This window comes from Callospermophilus lateralis, chromosome 1, assembly GCF_048772815.1.
Source record: "Callospermophilus lateralis isolate mCalLat2 chromosome 1, mCalLat2.hap1, whole genome shotgun sequence".
Classification (NCBI taxonomy): domain Eukaryota; kingdom Metazoa; phylum Chordata; class Mammalia; order Rodentia; family Sciuridae; genus Callospermophilus; species Callospermophilus lateralis.
Window position 1 is genome coordinate 86,165,236 of NC_135305.1, and position 17,825 is coordinate 86,183,060.

General features: G+C 42.5%; 1 protein-coding gene across 2 annotated transcripts in view; it reads right to left on the minus strand.

Annotated features, from left to right (window-relative positions):
* The window catches only part of Scrn1 (secernin 1), a 42,738-nt gene extending 25,592 nt beyond the window's left edge, over positions 1-17,146 (minus strand). The window contains exons 1-2 of one of the 2 annotated variants that reach the window (XM_076863694.2): positions 16,988-17,146; positions 6,159-6,340 (exon numbers count right to left, since the gene is read on the minus strand). In XM_076863694.2, coding sequence (XP_076719809.2) covers positions 6,159-6,340; positions 16,988-17,146 — 341 coding nt within the window. Of the gene's footprint in view, positions 1-6,158; positions 6,341-14,122; positions 14,298-16,987 lie in introns of those variants that run through there. The other variant, XM_076863705.2, reaches the window with a different exon arrangement.
* Between the last annotated feature and the right edge of the window lie 679 nt (positions 17,147-17,825).

Consider the following 17,825-nt stretch of genomic DNA (forward strand, 5'->3'; position numbering starts at 1 on the left):
ATCAACAAGTTTGTAAGTCCCCTCGGGGTAACAGCTGTTATGGCTTAGATATGAGGTGTCCCCCCAAAAGCTCATGTGAGACAATGCAAGAGTTTAGAGGTGAAATGATTGGGTTATAGGAGCCTTCGGTGCATCAAGGCTCTGATATGGATTAACTGGGTGGTAACTATAGGCTGAAAGGGTGTGGCTGGAGAAGGTGGGTCACCAGGGGTGTGCCTTTGGGGTTTATATTCTGTCCCTGGAAAACGGAGCTTTTCTCTGCTTCTGGTGCCCAGGTCCTGAGCTGCTTCCCCCATCACACCTTTCTCCATGATGCTCTGCTTCACCTGGGCCCAGGGCAATGGAGTTGGCCGTTTATGGACTAAGACCTCTGAAACCATGAGCCAAATAAACTTTTATGTCTCTAATTGTTCTTGTCCGATCTTTTGGTGATAGCAGCTAAAAATCTGACTAAAACAATAGCCTTCTGGACACTAAAAAATTCCCAACCTTCAGCCAGAGGGCTGGACGCAGGAAGGTAAGGCTGTGAACTGATCGTACATGTCCCCCCGTCCCCAAAATTTGTATGTTGAAGCCCAACCCCCAATGTGATGGTACTTAGAGGTGCCTTTGGAAGGTGATTAGGTCATGAGGATGCAGCCCTTGTGATGAGATTAGGGTCTTTATGAAAGAGACACCAGATCTTGTCCTCTTTCTGCTGTCTGCCACGTAAAGGCACAAAGAACAGGCAGTGTCTGCAAACCAGAAAGTGAGTGCTCACCAGACACTGGATCTGCTGGCACCCCGATCTTGAACTTCCCAACCTCCAGAAGAGAAATAAACATCTGTTGTTTAAACTCTCCAGTCTATGGCACCTTTATCATAGCAGCCCAAACCAACTAGGAAAGGTCACAAGTGGATGTTAAGTGCTGCATTGATTTGCGAATTTAAAACTCATGGAAACACATGGTTTTGGACTGCACTTCTGCACTAGGCTCCAACATACCAGACCAGACCAGACCAGACCAAAAGGGAATCGCGCAGGCCAAATGCCCCACAATCAAACTAAAAGCTTTGCTAGGTGCAGTGGCACACGTCTATAATCCCAGCAGCTCCGGAGGCTGAGGCAAGAGAATCACAAATTCAAATCAGCCTCGGTAATTTAGCAAGGCCCTAAACAACGTAACCTGTCTCTAAATAAAATTCAAAAAGGGCTAGGGAGGGGCTGGGGTTGTGGCTCAGCGGTAGAGGGCTCACCTAGCAAGTGCGAGGCTGGATTTGATCCTCAGCACCACATAAAAACAAATAAACAAAATAAAGGTATTGTGTACAACTAAAAAAAATTTTTTAAATAAAGGGCTGGGGAGGGGCTGGGGTTGTGGCTCAGCGGTAGAGTGCTTGCCTCCCATGTGTGCGGCACTGGGTTCAATCCTCAGCACCACATAAACATAAATAAACAAAATAAAGGTATTGTGTCCACCTACAACTAAAATACTTTAAAAAAAAAAGAGTTAAAAATATAAATTTAAAAAAAAGGGCTGGGGATATAGCTCAGTGGTTAAGTGCTCCTGAGTTCAATCCCTGGTACCAAGGGGGTGGGAGGGACTGAAGCTTTAAGGGAGCACGAAATACTCCAATTTTTTTATTAAAACAATAGATTCCAGTCTGTCTGAGTCAGCATAACAAGGAAGTCCCTTCTGCTTTCACACTTCCAAAAAAGTAACCTAAAATAACCTAATGTTAACCAATCCATTTTTCCCCTGCTCTTCTGTTTCCTTGTTTCCATTTTATAAAACCACTGTTCTGCTATTGCCTCATGGGAACTCTGTTTTGCAGAATGAAGGCTACCCGGATTCATGCGTCACAAATAAATGTCAACTTGATCTCAAACTAAATTTGCCATCTTTTTGACTTTTGACCGAAGACAGGGTGTGTGATCTTTGGGCTCGGTTCCACCTCTCAGTGTCTGAGCTTCCTGTCTCATTAGAGTAGGACTGTGATCTAATGCAGAGAGGAGTGGTTCACCTGAGGTTAGCAGGTCCTGGTATTTCTGGCCCAGCCACCATCTAGCCTTGGTGCTGTGGGCAAGTCCTTAAACTCCAGCTTCCTCATCTACTAAATGTAAGTAAACAAACAGACCAATGTCATGGCTGGTTGTGAGAACTGAATGAAATACATGCACATATGTCTTCCTAGAGTGATCAGCCAGCTAGAACTAATGGCAGTTCTTTCCTCCTACAGTGATCAGCCTCCCTTCAAATCACCTGTGAGTTTCCACATGCGTGAACCACCTAAAGATAAACTACAGGGCTTTCCAAATTTTCACATTGGCTTCTTTCCAGTGACTTTTGTATTGTTGTTCTTGCCATGCTGAGGGGCTAACGAGATTTGTCCAGAATTATAAAATATTCTGAAATACTGAGATTGACTGGGTTTTTGTGCCAACATTAAACACAGATAGGATGAGCAAAAGTCAATCTGCAGATAAAGAAAAGAATAAAGCAGTTATGCAAAGAAGAGACTTGGAACCCTGAAGGAATGGGGTGACCTGTCCTAGCCAGCTGTACCAGTGTTATCAAGGAAAATGCTAAATAAACCCTCTATTTTCACTTGCTCTTAATTGACTTATAAAAAAAACACAGTAATTTTGGAGGACACACAGCTAGGCAATAACATTATTAATCCCCCACTGGCTTTGCTGTAGATGATACCTGTGGGTTATGACAACAGCTCTCTAGGGCCCTTCAGGGACCTGAGGCCCACTGTTGCTGAAGGCACTGACTCTTCCCTTGGGCCTACAGATGTCGGATGGGCAACTAGGATGGGATAAAAAGGCTGGCATCTCTATCTTCATACTGTGTCTCTCTCCTTTGTTGCCTCAACATCTGAGCCTGATTCTACTCAGCCCTGCTAAGAACACGGGAGAAATGTTTTCTGCAAAGTATAATATGGGGTTGACTTGACCAGACTTGCCTTGTGGCTCTCAGTCTCCCCACTTCAAGGCTAAAGGCACCTACCAGCTTCCAGGACCAAAGTACCAGATCATAAAAGGAATGAAAAGAGGTGACACCAGAGTTCCTGGTAGATCTCTGCCTATCCCCAGAAAAGACAGAACTATTCCTCCCCTTCCTTAGCCTCTCTCTCTTCCTCATGATTCCTTTCCTATGTATGTAACCCCTCGACTCTGGAGTTGAGAAGCTAATTTGTGAGCAAAACCCTTTCTCTTCCATTCTTTGGTCATAAAGTCATAAAGAAAGAAAGGTAATAAAGCCTTTTTTTCTCCCCAGTTTCTCAACTCTCAGACATGATTCTTCCATGGGTCCAGCCTCCAAAGCTGAGTCTAGTAACATCAGCTCAGAGAGCAGAGGGTTAAATTTCAGGAATTCTGGACCAATTGTTAAGCAACTGGTAGCATGAAATCTGTCTTGGTGGGGGCATTACATCACGGGAAGTAGAAAAGTCCACAAACCAGGGCTGCGCCCCCCCAGTTGATTACTAAACATTTCCCAGCATACAGCAGACTAATGGATCCTAAAAGCTTTCTAGTCCATTATCATGACAGCCAGACCCAGGATTGTAAGAGACACCTTGACATTCAGTTAATAAATTCCCCCCCTTTATGTTAGCTCCTGTCAGCTGCCTGACACTTAAAACCAGCCTCATGAAATGCAGAAATGTCTGTGTCTATGTGCCTTTTCTTGGGGTTGAGGATAGGAATGGGGGGCACTGGTTGACACAGTCCCACAGAGATCTGTGGATAGTAAAAATAAAAAGTAAACAAATACATAAAAAAACAAAGCTTGGCTTTTAGCATCAGCATCAGTGGAAGTATTGATGCTCTTGCCCTAATGCTTGCATTCACGCAAGCCTCTAAGAAACACGTATGAGTTGTACCTTTATTTTAAATCCAGTGCCTGTTAGAATGCTACTGTCATTCATTTATGTCTCTTTGAACTGAGGTTGGATTTGACATATGGATGGAAAACCCAAAGGATCAGGATATTTATGAAAACTGCTGTACTTTTTTTAAATATTCCATTAAAGTCTAGCAGATACTTGGAGTGTAAAATATAAACAGCTTCCTCTCACAGGAGCTATCCAGGAAAGAACTGGAATCCAAGCACAGAGGACAAGTCAGGTCAGAGAAAGTAGGGGCACCTCATACAGCAATTCCTAGGGTGATACTGAGTCTGACATCAAAAGGATGGAACCAACCCACAGCGAGTTCCCCCTGCAGCAGCGCTATTCTGTCCTTGTCACCCCTCATAACCTTCTGGAGGGATTGTTCAAACAGATTGCTGGCCCCACCCCCAGATTCGGCAGAGGTCTGGTGAGGAGTGGGGACTGATGATATCTAACAGGTTCCCAGGCCATGTTTGCTCACCGTTCACACTTTGAGAAACAATGTTCTAGAACCTGGTCACTCAAACTGTGGTTGGTGAATCCTCAACATTAATATTTCCTGGAGCTTCCTACAAATACACATAAGAGGGAGTTTGGTTGCTCTGAAATGGTCCCTTAGAATCTCACCAGACTTGGCTGAACTGATCCTAGCCAGTTTAAAGCTGAGACCAAACCCTGAACTCAAAGATCCATGCAAGGTGCAGATAACAGAGGCCCCACTCTGAAGAGCCTGCCTGTCACAGGGTCCTCCTCACTCCCTTTTTATTGCGGAAGCTACACAGGGCTAGCCAGAGCAAGAGTTAAAACTAAATAGCTAAAGTTCAGCCCTTACCCTGTCATCTATTCCTGACATATGTTATTATTCCAGACCTCGCTAGCTATCACAACACCAATTATGTGCCAAATTTATCTTTGCTGTCTATATCCCTGAGTCTTGCAGATAGATCCAAGTCAAAAACTCCTCCTCAAAGCATCCCAAATGTGTCCAGTCTATGACAATATCTGAACATAGAGCAGAGCTTGCTGACCATCCTCACTTTGTGAACCAGTGCTCTAGAACTTGTTTCAGTGCTTATATCCTGGAATTCTGTGCCACACATGTGATGTCCAATCTCCTTGAGTCACCTCTCTCCTACTGTCGTCTCTTATATTGTTCATACAATTTGCATTGCTCAACTTTCTGTCTCCTCCCTGCAACCACATTAAAATCTTGATGAAGCTTTGAGCTTCTTTATGCACTCAGGGTCAAGCACAAAGTAGATATTCAGTAAACTCCTGTTGCCTTATGGGTTGATAATCTTGAAAAGATCAATCTGAAGCATATAAGAAAAAAATTATCAAAATAATGGCATTTGTTGGTGAATGGATGGAAATGGAGAAAACCATGCTAAGTGAAATAAGCCAGACTCAGAAAATCAAGGGTTGAATGTTTTCCTCTTATCTGTGGAGCAAACAAAGGAAAGAAGGCAGTTTAGTCACTCATTCAAAATTCTGTTGGTGATCACCCGTTAGTTGCCAGGCCCACAGTTTCCACGGATTGTAACATGGGGTAGAGGACCAAACAGACAAAGATCCCTGCCCCATCCAGCTTCCACATCCAGTTCCTTCTGGTGCATGCTGGCTGGGAGAGGAGGGAAAGAAAGAAGAAACAACTGAGAGGTAGAGGGTGAAGGAGGGTGGTCATCGCTCTGGCGGTTTTTTAAAATTTTAAGTGTTTTATGTATCTTTTCTTTGACATATAGTCATATATTTCAAATACAATAAAATTTACCCATTTTAAACTATGAGACTCAGTGGTTTTAGTCTATTCATAAAGTTGTACCACTAGCATCATGATTCGAGTATAGAACATTTTCAGATGTCCCCAGTAGAAACCTCACCCCCGTTAGGACTCACTCACCAGTCCTCACCCCCACGCGAACCTAGGCAACCACTAATCCACCTTCTGCCTCTCTGGATTTGCCTCTTCTGTATTATTTCATACAAATGGAACTGTACAATATATGACATTGTGCCTGCCTTCTTTCACTCGGTATAATGTTTTCAACATCATCGTGTAGCATATGATGGTACTTGATTCTTTTTTATTACTGAAAAATATTCCATGTTAGCCTATTCTCTTTTTTTCCCCATCATCTGAAAGTTTCTATCAAAAGGCACACATCAGCTCTGGGAGGATTGTGTTACCAAATGTGAGGTTCAGTAGGAAATAAATCTCATCCCCATTCCAGACTGTTCTGTCTGGGCAGTTATTTCAAAGAATCACCATGCAGTACCTGACCAGATCCATCCCCAGTAAGGCTTCCGTCTCAGCAGCCGGTTCTCTGGCGGTGACGGCTTCATTGGCTATGCACACGCCGTGCTCATTGGCTCCCATTTCTGCCCCCCAAAGCCAGGCGGGTCTGCTTATCACTATGGCATGTGTCCTCGGAACTTGGTCAATTGAAATGTAAGTGCACTAAAAAATGAAGACAAGAAAGAAAGCACCGTCACCTGTCGGGTACCTCTTGGTTTCCACCCAGGCTCTCACAATGGACCATCACATCAGTCATAGAGCCAAAAACCAAAAGGCCGTGTGAACGTCCAGCTTTAAAAGACACCTGGAGTCGCAATGCAGCTCAAAGGTTTCCATGGTGAGTCCAGTCTGTTTCGTTCAAGCCAATCTGCTCATAGTGCTTCCACATCTGTAATCATCTTGCACCAGGTATTCAACCAACCTCTGTCCTGAACACTCTGTATCTGGCCATCTCCAGAGCCACAGATGACCACCAGCATTTCAAATGAATATAGCTATTAATTTCCATTTGCAAAAATCCTGATGGATCCGGGTTTCTGAACTTTTCTGAAGGTATAGAGCTCTTTGATCAAAAGAAACCTCACCCAGAAGCCCGACACAGAACGCAGCTAAAAGGGAAGATGCTTTGTCTGAAGAAAGAAAGTTCCCTGAGACCCCAACAATAATTCCTAGAGTTTCCCTGAACTCAGTTTGACAACCTACATGATTTCAGTAATGGCAGAAAAGGAAGAAATGGTTCCATGATATTGGCATGGAACCATGGCATTCCAACATGCACCTCCTTACACATTGCTTTCCAGTCTGGGCCACTGGATTCTCACACTAAGGCAGTGAGAATTCTCTAAGGCAGTGAGGCAGGCACAGGAGGAAACAGATCCATGGAGGTGTGTTTCTAGGGGCTGTCAGCAACACAGTACAAGCCACTTAGACTTGCATGTCTTAACCTTCTCTGGGCTGCCCGATCTTTACCTGAGGGAGCTAACTTAGATCACACTATTTCTCCCAAAAGTATTTTTAACTGCAATACATTTTCTTCATAAAAACTCTTGCACAGAAGCGGAAACACAATAAAACCGGTCAAAGTGAGCTGGGGCAAAAAGATGAGCAGTGTGGGACCAGGACAGGTGGGGACATACTCACATCCTTGCTTGCTTTTTTCCCTTAAGCTCCCTACCCTGTGGCCCACAAGGGGACTGGGCTGGGCACAAAGCTCTCCAAGGCCCCTATAACACACTCTCTGTGTGGTAGATGCAGTGTGGGCCACTAGATTGCAAAGAGCTCTTGAGCTCCCAGGGAATCATTTTATGAGCCACAGTGTCATTTACATTTTAAATCGGGCAGCTGAAAGCCCTGGATTACTGAAGCCTAGGCTTTTTTTTTTTTTTTTCCCAAGACAGTTCTATCGACTGAATACAACCCAGAAATCTATTCTGCATTGATTTCCTGTAATCTCTGCTCCTCAAGTAAAAGCTGAAATGCACGCAGCAAACACAGTGGTTTGGTCAGGTGATATCTGTGTCTGCACAATCCACGTCACAGGTTGCACTGCAGTGGGGGGATGTTATTTCACTTGATACATATTTGTAAACTGCAAGCTAATTAAGTCCAGGGGTTGCCAAGAAACCCTTAAGATTTTGGTGGCAAATGAACAATAAAACATACTCTTGAAATGTTTTTCTCTATTCCATTCCCAAAATTTATTTATTTTAATAAATGATTCATCTAGAGCAAAAGGCCAGCCAAAATAGGAATCGCAACTATGTTCCCTGTGCTTTTCTAAGTTGAACTGAAGGTTCTACCTTAAAATTGCATTCCTCCATGTTAAAAAACAAGAAGCCTTTCAGGCATTGCAATGGTTTTGATGTTGAGGGACCCCCAAAAGCCCAGGTGTTAAAGGGCCTTGATCCTCAGGGTGGTGCTACTGGGAGGTGACAGGACCTTTAAGAGGTGGGGCTAATGGGTAGTCTTTAGGTCACTGGCCCTTGAAGAGGATTGTGGGACCCCAGCTTCTTACTCTTTCTCCTCTGCTCCCTGGCTCTTGAAGTTAAGCCATTTTCCTCTGCCATGACGAGCTGCCTCATCCCAGGCCCAAAGCAACAGGGCAAACCAATCCTGGGCTGGAGCCTCCTAAACCGTGAGCTCAAATAACCCTTTTCTCTGTATAGGTTAAGTGTTTCAAGTATCTGTTACTGAAATGAAAAGCTGACAAAGACAGGCATTGGCCAAGATTTTCCAAAAGCCCAGTCCCCACTAAACACAAGTGACAAATTCTGTCTTGAAAAGAAAGAATGGGGAAGGAATCTCAGCTTCTTAAAAGAGATTTATCATGATTTTTTTTTAAAGCCAGGAAAAAAGTAGAAATAGGAAATGGTTTTATTGATTTGTCCTCAAATACATTTTTTACACATTTATACCCATTTACCAATTATTTATAGAGCACCCACTACATTCAAAGTATTTTGTGCCAAGTGTTGCTGGCAGAAAATCAATGAGGATGGCTGTTTTCTGTCCCTTGGTTGGGAAAGAAGAAGGTCTATCCACATAAATTGTGTAACTGCCACACGACTCCAGTGTCATGGAAGCCTGTCCATGTCATACTCATGGCGTTCTGCCCCTTCCTTCTTATCAGCCCTGCTTTGTTTTTTACATTTCCCATTCCATTCATCCTACTTACCACCTGATAAAATATCACACAGCTGATCCATGCTATCTCCCCAAAAGCTAGAAGGTAAGCTGCAGGAAAGGAGGAAGTCTTTGTTGTTTAGTCCATTTACATATCAAGGCTGGTCCACAGTGGGCACCAGTAAGCTTTATTTTTAATGAATGGATAGATGGATGGTAAAGATCTAAGGAAGCATAACAAAGGTCCAAAGGAAAGAGGGAACACAGGTAAGTGGCCAGAGGTTTTTATCAAGTGGTGACATTTGAGTTGATTTGGAAAAAACATGTCAGACATCAAGATATTCCAGACGGCTGGGCATGGTGGCACATGCCCATAATTCCAGCAACTCTGGAGGCCGAGGCAGGAGGATCACAAGTTCCAAATGAGTCTCAACAACTTAGCAAGGCCCTAAAGCAACTTGGCAAGGCCCTAAACAACTTAGCAAGATCTTGTCTTAAAACAAAAATTAAAAAGGGCTGGGGATGTGGCTCAGTGGTAAAACACCCTGGGTTCAATCCCCGATACAAAAAAAAAAAAAAAAGATATTTTCTGGAGAGAGCAAAGAGCCTAAGAAAAGGCAGAAATGGGATGTCTGTGGTGTATTCATGGTCCAGGGAGGTCCCCACCGTGCAGTTGAGGGCAGCCACTCTGACAACACTGAGGCACAGAACTGCAAAGGCTCAACAAGGATTGACAAAAATGTTGCACATTGAATCAAAAAGACCAGATGGCCCTTGTGGGAGTTCAAACTGTAGGCAGCCAACCTGACAATTTCCGGGCCAAATTGAGAATGATGAGGAAGGAAGGGGATCCCCAAATAGCCAGATGGGACAGATCAGCCCCTCATAAGCACTAGAACTAAAAGCCAACATGGCCACATCCCCCTCATGTGCTGGGAACCTCAGGGAGCCTGTAACACATGCCCCTGGCGGACTCTTTGTCATAGACCAAGGAAGCCTGGGACTAACAAGGGCCCTTCTGTGACAGTTATTCATGCCCGCTCCATTGTGTTTTAAATGTGGCTAATCACAGCCACCTCTGGGGAGCGGGGCCGGGGAGGGGAGGGATGAACACATTACCCTCATAAGCATGGGTGATTTAAAATCCCAGGTTAGGACCAAAACTCACAAAATAATGAAATTTATACCAGAGGTAATTAGCTAAACTCTGTAAAGCCAGCCATCTAGAACATAAACTCCACAGGCAGTCTTTTCTTTCTTCTTTCTTTCTTTTTTTAAATAAAATTCACTGACCTTGACAACTGCTACATTATTAATGAGGCTGACACAGAAGTGGGATTTGAGGTGGCAGAGGAGGTTTTCACAGGAGAAAATATCCATCCAGCACCTGAAATCTTGTTTCAAAGTAGAAAAAACAAATGAGTGCCTCAAGTCAAAATTCCTAGCTAAATTTCTTTTAGAAAAGAAAAGGAAAGTGTTTCAGCCCTTGGATGGATCCTAAGAGGTGGCTGCCATCTCAGCTTTGGTTAATAAGCCATTCAAGTGAACTGTGAAAAAAGGATGAATGATTTGTTTTGCGGCCCCATGGCTACTCCCTCCCTGACTCTCATAAAACAAATCTGTCAGCAAGTATGACTTTGGGGTGTCAGAGCCTCATAACAATATAAGAATCCCCAGAGCAGCCAGGGAGCATGATAAGGTTTGCTTCCAAATGTGGACTCAACCTCCTGTGAACTCTGGGATTTTAAAGGACCATCCTGTCCTGAGCCTGCCCCTCTCGGTGGCTACAGGGGACACCTACCATGTGGGATGGTGGAAAAGATGAGCCTTGAAAAGGCCCTACAGAAAAGATAAAAACAATGATCCTGCAGAGCAAGCCTTTTATTGTTCTACAGGAATGGGTCAAAAATGAAAAGCAAGATCAGCTTCCTGCTGGCGCCTACCCTGCCCCACGTCCCAGCCACACTATTTGTGGACATCGCCCAGTGAAAGGGGGAGTAGCCGCTCACACAATAGGCGGTTCAGCTAATGAAATGCAACCATTGTGCCTCTCTTACTGTACTCAGATGGTGAACACAACCCTGGCACCACCAGTGAAAACCATTATGGGATACATTGATGAGTCAGCCAAACTTTTATGGTGGAGAGAGAACAGGCAGGGAAATGGAAGGCTTCAGAGAAGTGGCTTTTAATTTTAGGAAAAATGCAACCCTAAAGCAGATTGCTCAGGGTCACTGAGGGTTTGTTCGTTTATTTTTAAATTTTTAATCCCAGTGTGTGCCTACTATTTGGTTGTGCATCCTTAAAGTTCGTAAGAGTCTAAATAAATAGTTGACTAAAGAAGGTGGGGAGGTCAGAGGGCAACACCATTGACCACACTTTAGAATTGCTTTGGATTTTCCTGAAGCTTTAAGAGATCTCTGGGGATGGGCCATGCAGAGGCCTGGGGTCAGGGGTAGGTTCTCCTGTAAGCCAGGGCAAGGCTTCTGGTTTCACACAGCTCCTGGTCCAGGTGTGGAAGGACAGAAAACAGACACAGGAAGAAAAGTATATAGGCTACCCATGGAGCTCTGCTTAGCTCGCTGGGATACTAGAATGTCTTATGCTTTCTCATTGGAAGAAATAACCTCCAGAGCTAAAATTCAGGATTCTACCTAATTCTCTCTCTCTCTCTCTCTCTCTCTCTCTCTCTCTCTCTCTCTCTCACACACACACACACACACACACACACACACACACTCACACACCGCAAAACACAGCCTCCATCTGGACAATTTTTCTTTTTTTTTTTTTTTTTTTTTTTTTTGTTTTTTTTTTAAGATAGATGGTGGGGGGCGAGAGAAAGAGAGAGAGAATTTTTTTAATATTTATTTTTTAGTTTTCGGCGGACACAACATCTTTGTTTGTATGTGGTGCTGAGGATCCAACCCCGACCAGACACATGCCAGGCAAGCACGCTACCGCTTGAGCCACATCCCCAGCCCCTGGACAATTTTTCTAACAATTTTCTCAAGCCATTGCAAATTCTAAATTGTCTCTTCTTATAAATATTTTCACTGGTGAAGAAAAGGGACAGGATCTACAAAAAGCTCACCCCAAATCATGAGAATACTGAGTCCACAGAGCACTTTGTATAGTGAAAAACAGATATAAATTAGAATTAATTTTCAAGGAATGGAAAAAATGAAGGAGGAAAATAATGGAAATGAGATTTATTAATAAATATTAACAGACTCCTTCAAAAAAAATTATGTGTCCTTGCTACCAAGGGTTCTCTCCGTCTCCATAAACTGGTATAATTAGCTTCTTGGGCACCAAATGTAAAAAAAGTAAAATTTAGCTGAAATCCATTGTTTTTCTGGAATAATATTCTAATAATGGTTCAATATTTTTCTAAATGGTAAGTGCAACCATGTAAGAATAAAACTATGCTATCTGTGGGTGTGTATGCACATATACGCGCGTGCGCGCGCGCACACACACACACACACACACACACACAGCACATCATAACCCAGGAAGTTTTCATCTGCTTCCTCAACCTCCCCACATCCAGAGGGAAAAGCTGTAATTGGAGTAAGTTGAGGGGTGTTCTGTGATGCATGGTGGTACAGCATCCTCAGAAAGAGAAGACAGGCTTTCAAACTAGATACATAGTTATCCATCCTACTTGAAAGCCAAAGACAAGCTGTTAAAAAAACAGAATCCACATGGGAAAGACTAAAGAATATCAAATTAAGACGTTCCAATCTGCCAACTCTGCAGCTGAATAAAAACACACGGTGTAATTTTAGAAACTGAGCAACTCTGTGCTGAAGGATCTTATTGCTTATTCTCCCAGCCTCAAGTAAAATGAGTTTGCCATATGGTATATGACAGGACTGATGGATGGGAGGATGAAGGGCGGGTGAGTAGTCAAGGTGGAAGGGAAGCCACCTGGAAGGACGGGCCAGAGGGAAGGATGAGTGGGTGGATAAGCAATCAGGATGACTTTTCGTACATGGTTATTCTCAGGATGAGAGTTCCTGGGACCTCAACAGTTCAGTATGAGGTTTCTAGGGAATTCTTAGGATATGTGTTTAGAGTATCATGAAATGGATGAGGAATAGATTGGTTCTTATGGGAAGTTCTTACTCCTCAAAGTTTAAAAAAAAAAAATCTGTGTGCTAATGGCGTTTTTATGAAAGTTGTATGACAATAACTGTGGCTCATACACCCAAATATGAGAAGGAATCCAGCATTTTGTCCTTGGGACAAGGACACAATGGAGACAGGTGTAACTATAAGGGAGTTAAACAGTAAATTTGGAAAGCAGACTCAAAAGCATGTGCTAAAGATAGAGAGTTTGGGCACTGACACCTGGAGTCACAGAGTCTCTCAGCACAGGTCAATTATTAAAAAACAAAAGAAAAAAAAATCCCTCTCTTCACAATGCCAAGCTTAAGAGGTTACATATCATACCATCCAACTACACGTTTCCATGGAGACATTAGAGAGGGATTGCCAGGGGTTGGGGAAAAGTATGAACTGGTCAGGAGCATGGAGGGTCTCCAGGACTATAAAAGCATTCTCCATGACACCATAATGATGGGCACATGTCATTACATGTGTGTCAAAGCCCACAGGATATATGGCACAAAGAGTCAATGTTAGGCTTTAGTCAATAACAGTGCATAACAATGGCTCATCAATCATAACCAGTGAACCACACCAGGGCACAGGGGAGACTAGGAGGCAGAGCGAGGGAGTATATGGGAACTGTCTGCTTTCTCTTCATAGCTCTGTAAACACAAATGTGCCCTTAAAAAAAAAAGTCTAAATGACAAACAAAAATCTTTTTCAATGAGAGACGGGCAGAGCTGTATCCTGGAAAAAAAAAAAAAAATCTGGTAACTCTGCAGGGAAAAGGATCCAGGAGAAAGACACATGAGGATGAACAAGAATATATCCGAGGACTAGGGCTGTAGCTCAGCGGAATAGCACTCGTCTGGCACGTGTGAGGCACTGGGTTCAATCCTTAGTACTGCATAAAAATAAAACTGCACCTATTCACATAAGAGAACAAGATTTAACCTGGAGCACACCTGAGTGACAATATACATGAATTAACAGGTAAAAGTAAGTCTATTCCCTAAAATGACTATAGCCACGAGAGTAGAACAAGAGGAGTTATTTAGCCTATTTTTCCCTCAGAGTAAACTTTTCTGAAACACTTATTTCAGACATGATTATAAATGGCTTATGTATAATGTTGTAGATACTAGGGCTACTTAACAAATCATTCCAGTTTAGTGGTATAAAATAACCATTTATTAAGCTCACATGTTTAACAGGTCAGGAATGTGAACAGCAAACAGCAGGGATGGTGTGTCTCCACTCCAAAGACTGGGGCCTGGAACCATCTGGAAGGTCTTTCATTCACATGTCTGGCAGTTGATGCAGGTTGTTGACTAGCGAACTTCAGCTCTTCTCCAAGTGGGCCCCTCCCTATGGTCTCTGTATGTGGAAAAGTTTGGGTTCCTCCCAGCATGATAAATGACTGGCTTCTTAGGGCTACAGTCAGAGATCCAGATAGAAGCTATGTCCTTTTACCACCCAGCCCTGAAAGGCACATAGCATTCCGTTCACATGCCCCACAGGTCAGAGCAATCACTAAGGTACATGGTAGGGGTGAGAGATGTAGACCACATCTGCCCCTATCCCTGGGAGGAGTGCCCCTCACACTGTAAGAAGTGCATATAAGGTGAGATTTGGTGCAGCCAATTTGGGGAAATTAAATCTGTCCATGTGAAAATCAAAGTTTATTTATATGCTCTCTCAGGGGCAAAAATAGAATTAGTCAGGGAAGACAGACAAGGAAGGTCAGTAACCACTCGAATCAACAAACTTCACCCACTCTACCATGTTCCAGAAAAAGAGAAATACTCAGACCCAAATGACACAGATATTCATGCACGGATGAAAACCAATTGAACCTAACATGTTCATCAAAGAAACTAGCACTCTTCTCCCACATCAAAGACTCACTGTAGTCTAGGGGCTTGGACTGAATTAGCAGCTTAATTCAAGAGGCATGTGGTTCTGGTGAAAGCCCCGTAGGACACAGTCCACCACTGCTCCATCCACAGACAGCCTACGTCTAGTCACGCTCAACTTTGCCTGTTCATTCCAGTGCCTTTGTCAAATTCACCCAAAATAAGCAGCTCTTCATAGAATTCTGCTGCTCTTTGGTGCTGACTTGTGCTTTCAAAGGATAGAAACAAAACCAGTGATTTAAGATTCAGAAAAAAACAAAAACAACAACAAAAAAACACTGTACACATTGATGCACTAATTTAAAACCAAACATGACGACCAGGAAAAAAAAATCCATTTATTTTAACAGCCTTAAAACACTAAAAAGGAGAGGAGAGAAAATAGTTTTGTTCATTTACTAGTTCCAACATTTTTCTCCAAAAAACAACAAACACTTATTTGTTAGTTGTGTGCGTGCACACATACACAACCCTAAGTACATATACCATAACCATGAAGTTTATTTCATGAATGCAATCATGGCTCAATTACCAGATGAATAGAAAGAAAAAAAACTAGGTTATTAGATTATTTCCGTAATCATGAAAAGACCTTCATCAAAACTTAATACCTATTCCCAAGTTGTTGTTGTTTACATTAAAAATAAGAATTCATATAGATCTTTTAACATGATAAAACAACATAAATCTTAGTCCCAAAGCCATCATCTTACTCAATAGGGAAGCACTAGAGGCAACCCTACTCAGGTCAGAAACAAAGGCAAAAAAAAAAATGTCAGAAACATGGAGTTTAAGATATGAGTCAGAGCAATCAGACAAGAAAATAATTAGAGATGTAAGAGAATCAAAGTCCCATTATTTGGTGTTGATTCTTAACAATACACCTGGAAAACCCAAGAGAATTTATAATAAAAGAGAATACAACCCAATAAAAGAATGTGATAAAATAGTAAATTAATTAAGATAGCCATCATGGAAAGTTGACAAAACACTCTAGGAATATGCAGACACAGGCGCTGTCATAACATTACTGGTGGGAATGCAAAGTGGTAAACTACCTAAGGAAGGAAGTTTGACAATATTTAACAAAATTACATGTTTATTTACCTTGTGACCCAGTATTACCACTTCTAGGCATCTATCCCTAAGAAAGAAAGACTGACAAAAGAAAAAAGTATATTTGTTAAAGCACTCAAAACATGAATTGATTGATAATTTGTAATATGACAAAAATAAATAAACCAAGACTAGATACTGTGGTAGATGCATGTGGCTATTATTCATTTCAGCACTCTTTATAATAGCAAAAGACTGGAAGACCACCCAAATGTCCCCCAGCATTCGGGGGCTGCTTAAACTATGGTTCATTGTAGAACGGAACACTCTACAGCTCAAAATAAGGAATGAAGAGTTCCTGTATATACCATATGCCCTGATTCTCAAGATAGTATTTTAGTCGGAAAAAATAAATAAATAAAGGATAGAGGTATATGTGGATGCTACTATTAACCTTAGAAAGGAGAAAAGGTGGGGCTGAGGTTGTGGCTCAGTGGTGGAGTACTTGCCTAGCATGCATGAGGCAGTGGGTTCCATCCTCAGCCCCATGTAAATGTAAAATAAAGATATTGTGTCCACCTAAAACTAAAAACTAAATATTTTTTTTTAAAAAAAGGAGGAAGGGGACCTGGAAAAATACATATATATTATGTATGATTTTTACACATACGTACATTTTTAATGAGAAGGATAAACCAAAAAAATCTTCTAAAACATGGTTAACTGTGTAGAGAAAAGAAAATGGAATAAAAGAGACAAGGACAGACATAGTACTTTGAATATATCTTTTTTAAAGATTTGACTTTAGGGCTGGAGTTGTATGTAGCTCAGTGGTAGAGTGCTTGCCTATAAAGATCTGACCTTAGAACCATGTAAAATTTTACTTAATTATAAAACAAGGACCATAAGGAACAGAGAATTCTCCACATACCCTCATTTTTAAGGCTGTGAGCCAACGTGAATGAAAATGGGAATCCGCAGAAATCACATGACAATCTGATGGGTGAGCAGGCTTCCAAGAAAGAAGTCAGGGTTTGGAGGCAGAGCCAGAGAAGGATCCTCAGCGTGGAGGAACTGAGACATGCGCGTGACTTACCTCGACCTTGCTCTCCGGTTCGTGGTCAGCAGCGGAGAAATACACAATCTCCTGCACTTCATCCCTGGGCCTGGCTGAATTTTTCCCAAACACCACCAGACCATCCTTAGCACGCGGCGGGAAGGCCACAAAGCAGTAACTTGGAGGAGCTCCCGCCATCCTGAAAAGAGAGCACCCGTGAGAACAGGAGCGGACCTGACGGAGAACCTTCCAAGGGCGAGTTCTGCAAACGCATTTCACCAGCGGGAACAGATTCTCCATGGAACTGTGCGCAGTGAGCTCATGAAGCGATCCCAGCTGGCCGTGAAGGTGGGGTGCCTGGAGTCGAACCACAGAGTCACAGAGACCAGATATTGTTTAGTACTCCGTGGGATTAAATGAGCTCAGATTCTCCACACACCGAAGTGGCAGCCAAAAGTGCAGTGGCGTGGGAGAAAGCAAAGGGGATTATTGTTCCTGGCAGAAAACACACACACACACACACACACACACACAGAGAGAGAGAGAGAGCAATCTGTCAAACGAATAAATGAATTAACAAGTATCCAGTCGTTCCTTGGTATTCAAGGGAATTGGTTCCAGGACCCCTCACAGATAACAAAATCCACAGCTGCTCAGTCTCTTATACAAAATGATGTCTATTATTTGCATATAACTTACCCACATCCTTCTGCACACTTTAAATCATTTCTAGATTATTTATAATACCTAATAAGATGTAGATGCTATGTAAATAGTTCATATGCTGTATTATTTAAGGAATAATAAGGAAAAAAAGTCTTTATGTGTTTATTACAGATGCACAACACACCAATGCTGCATTTTGGATCCACAGTTG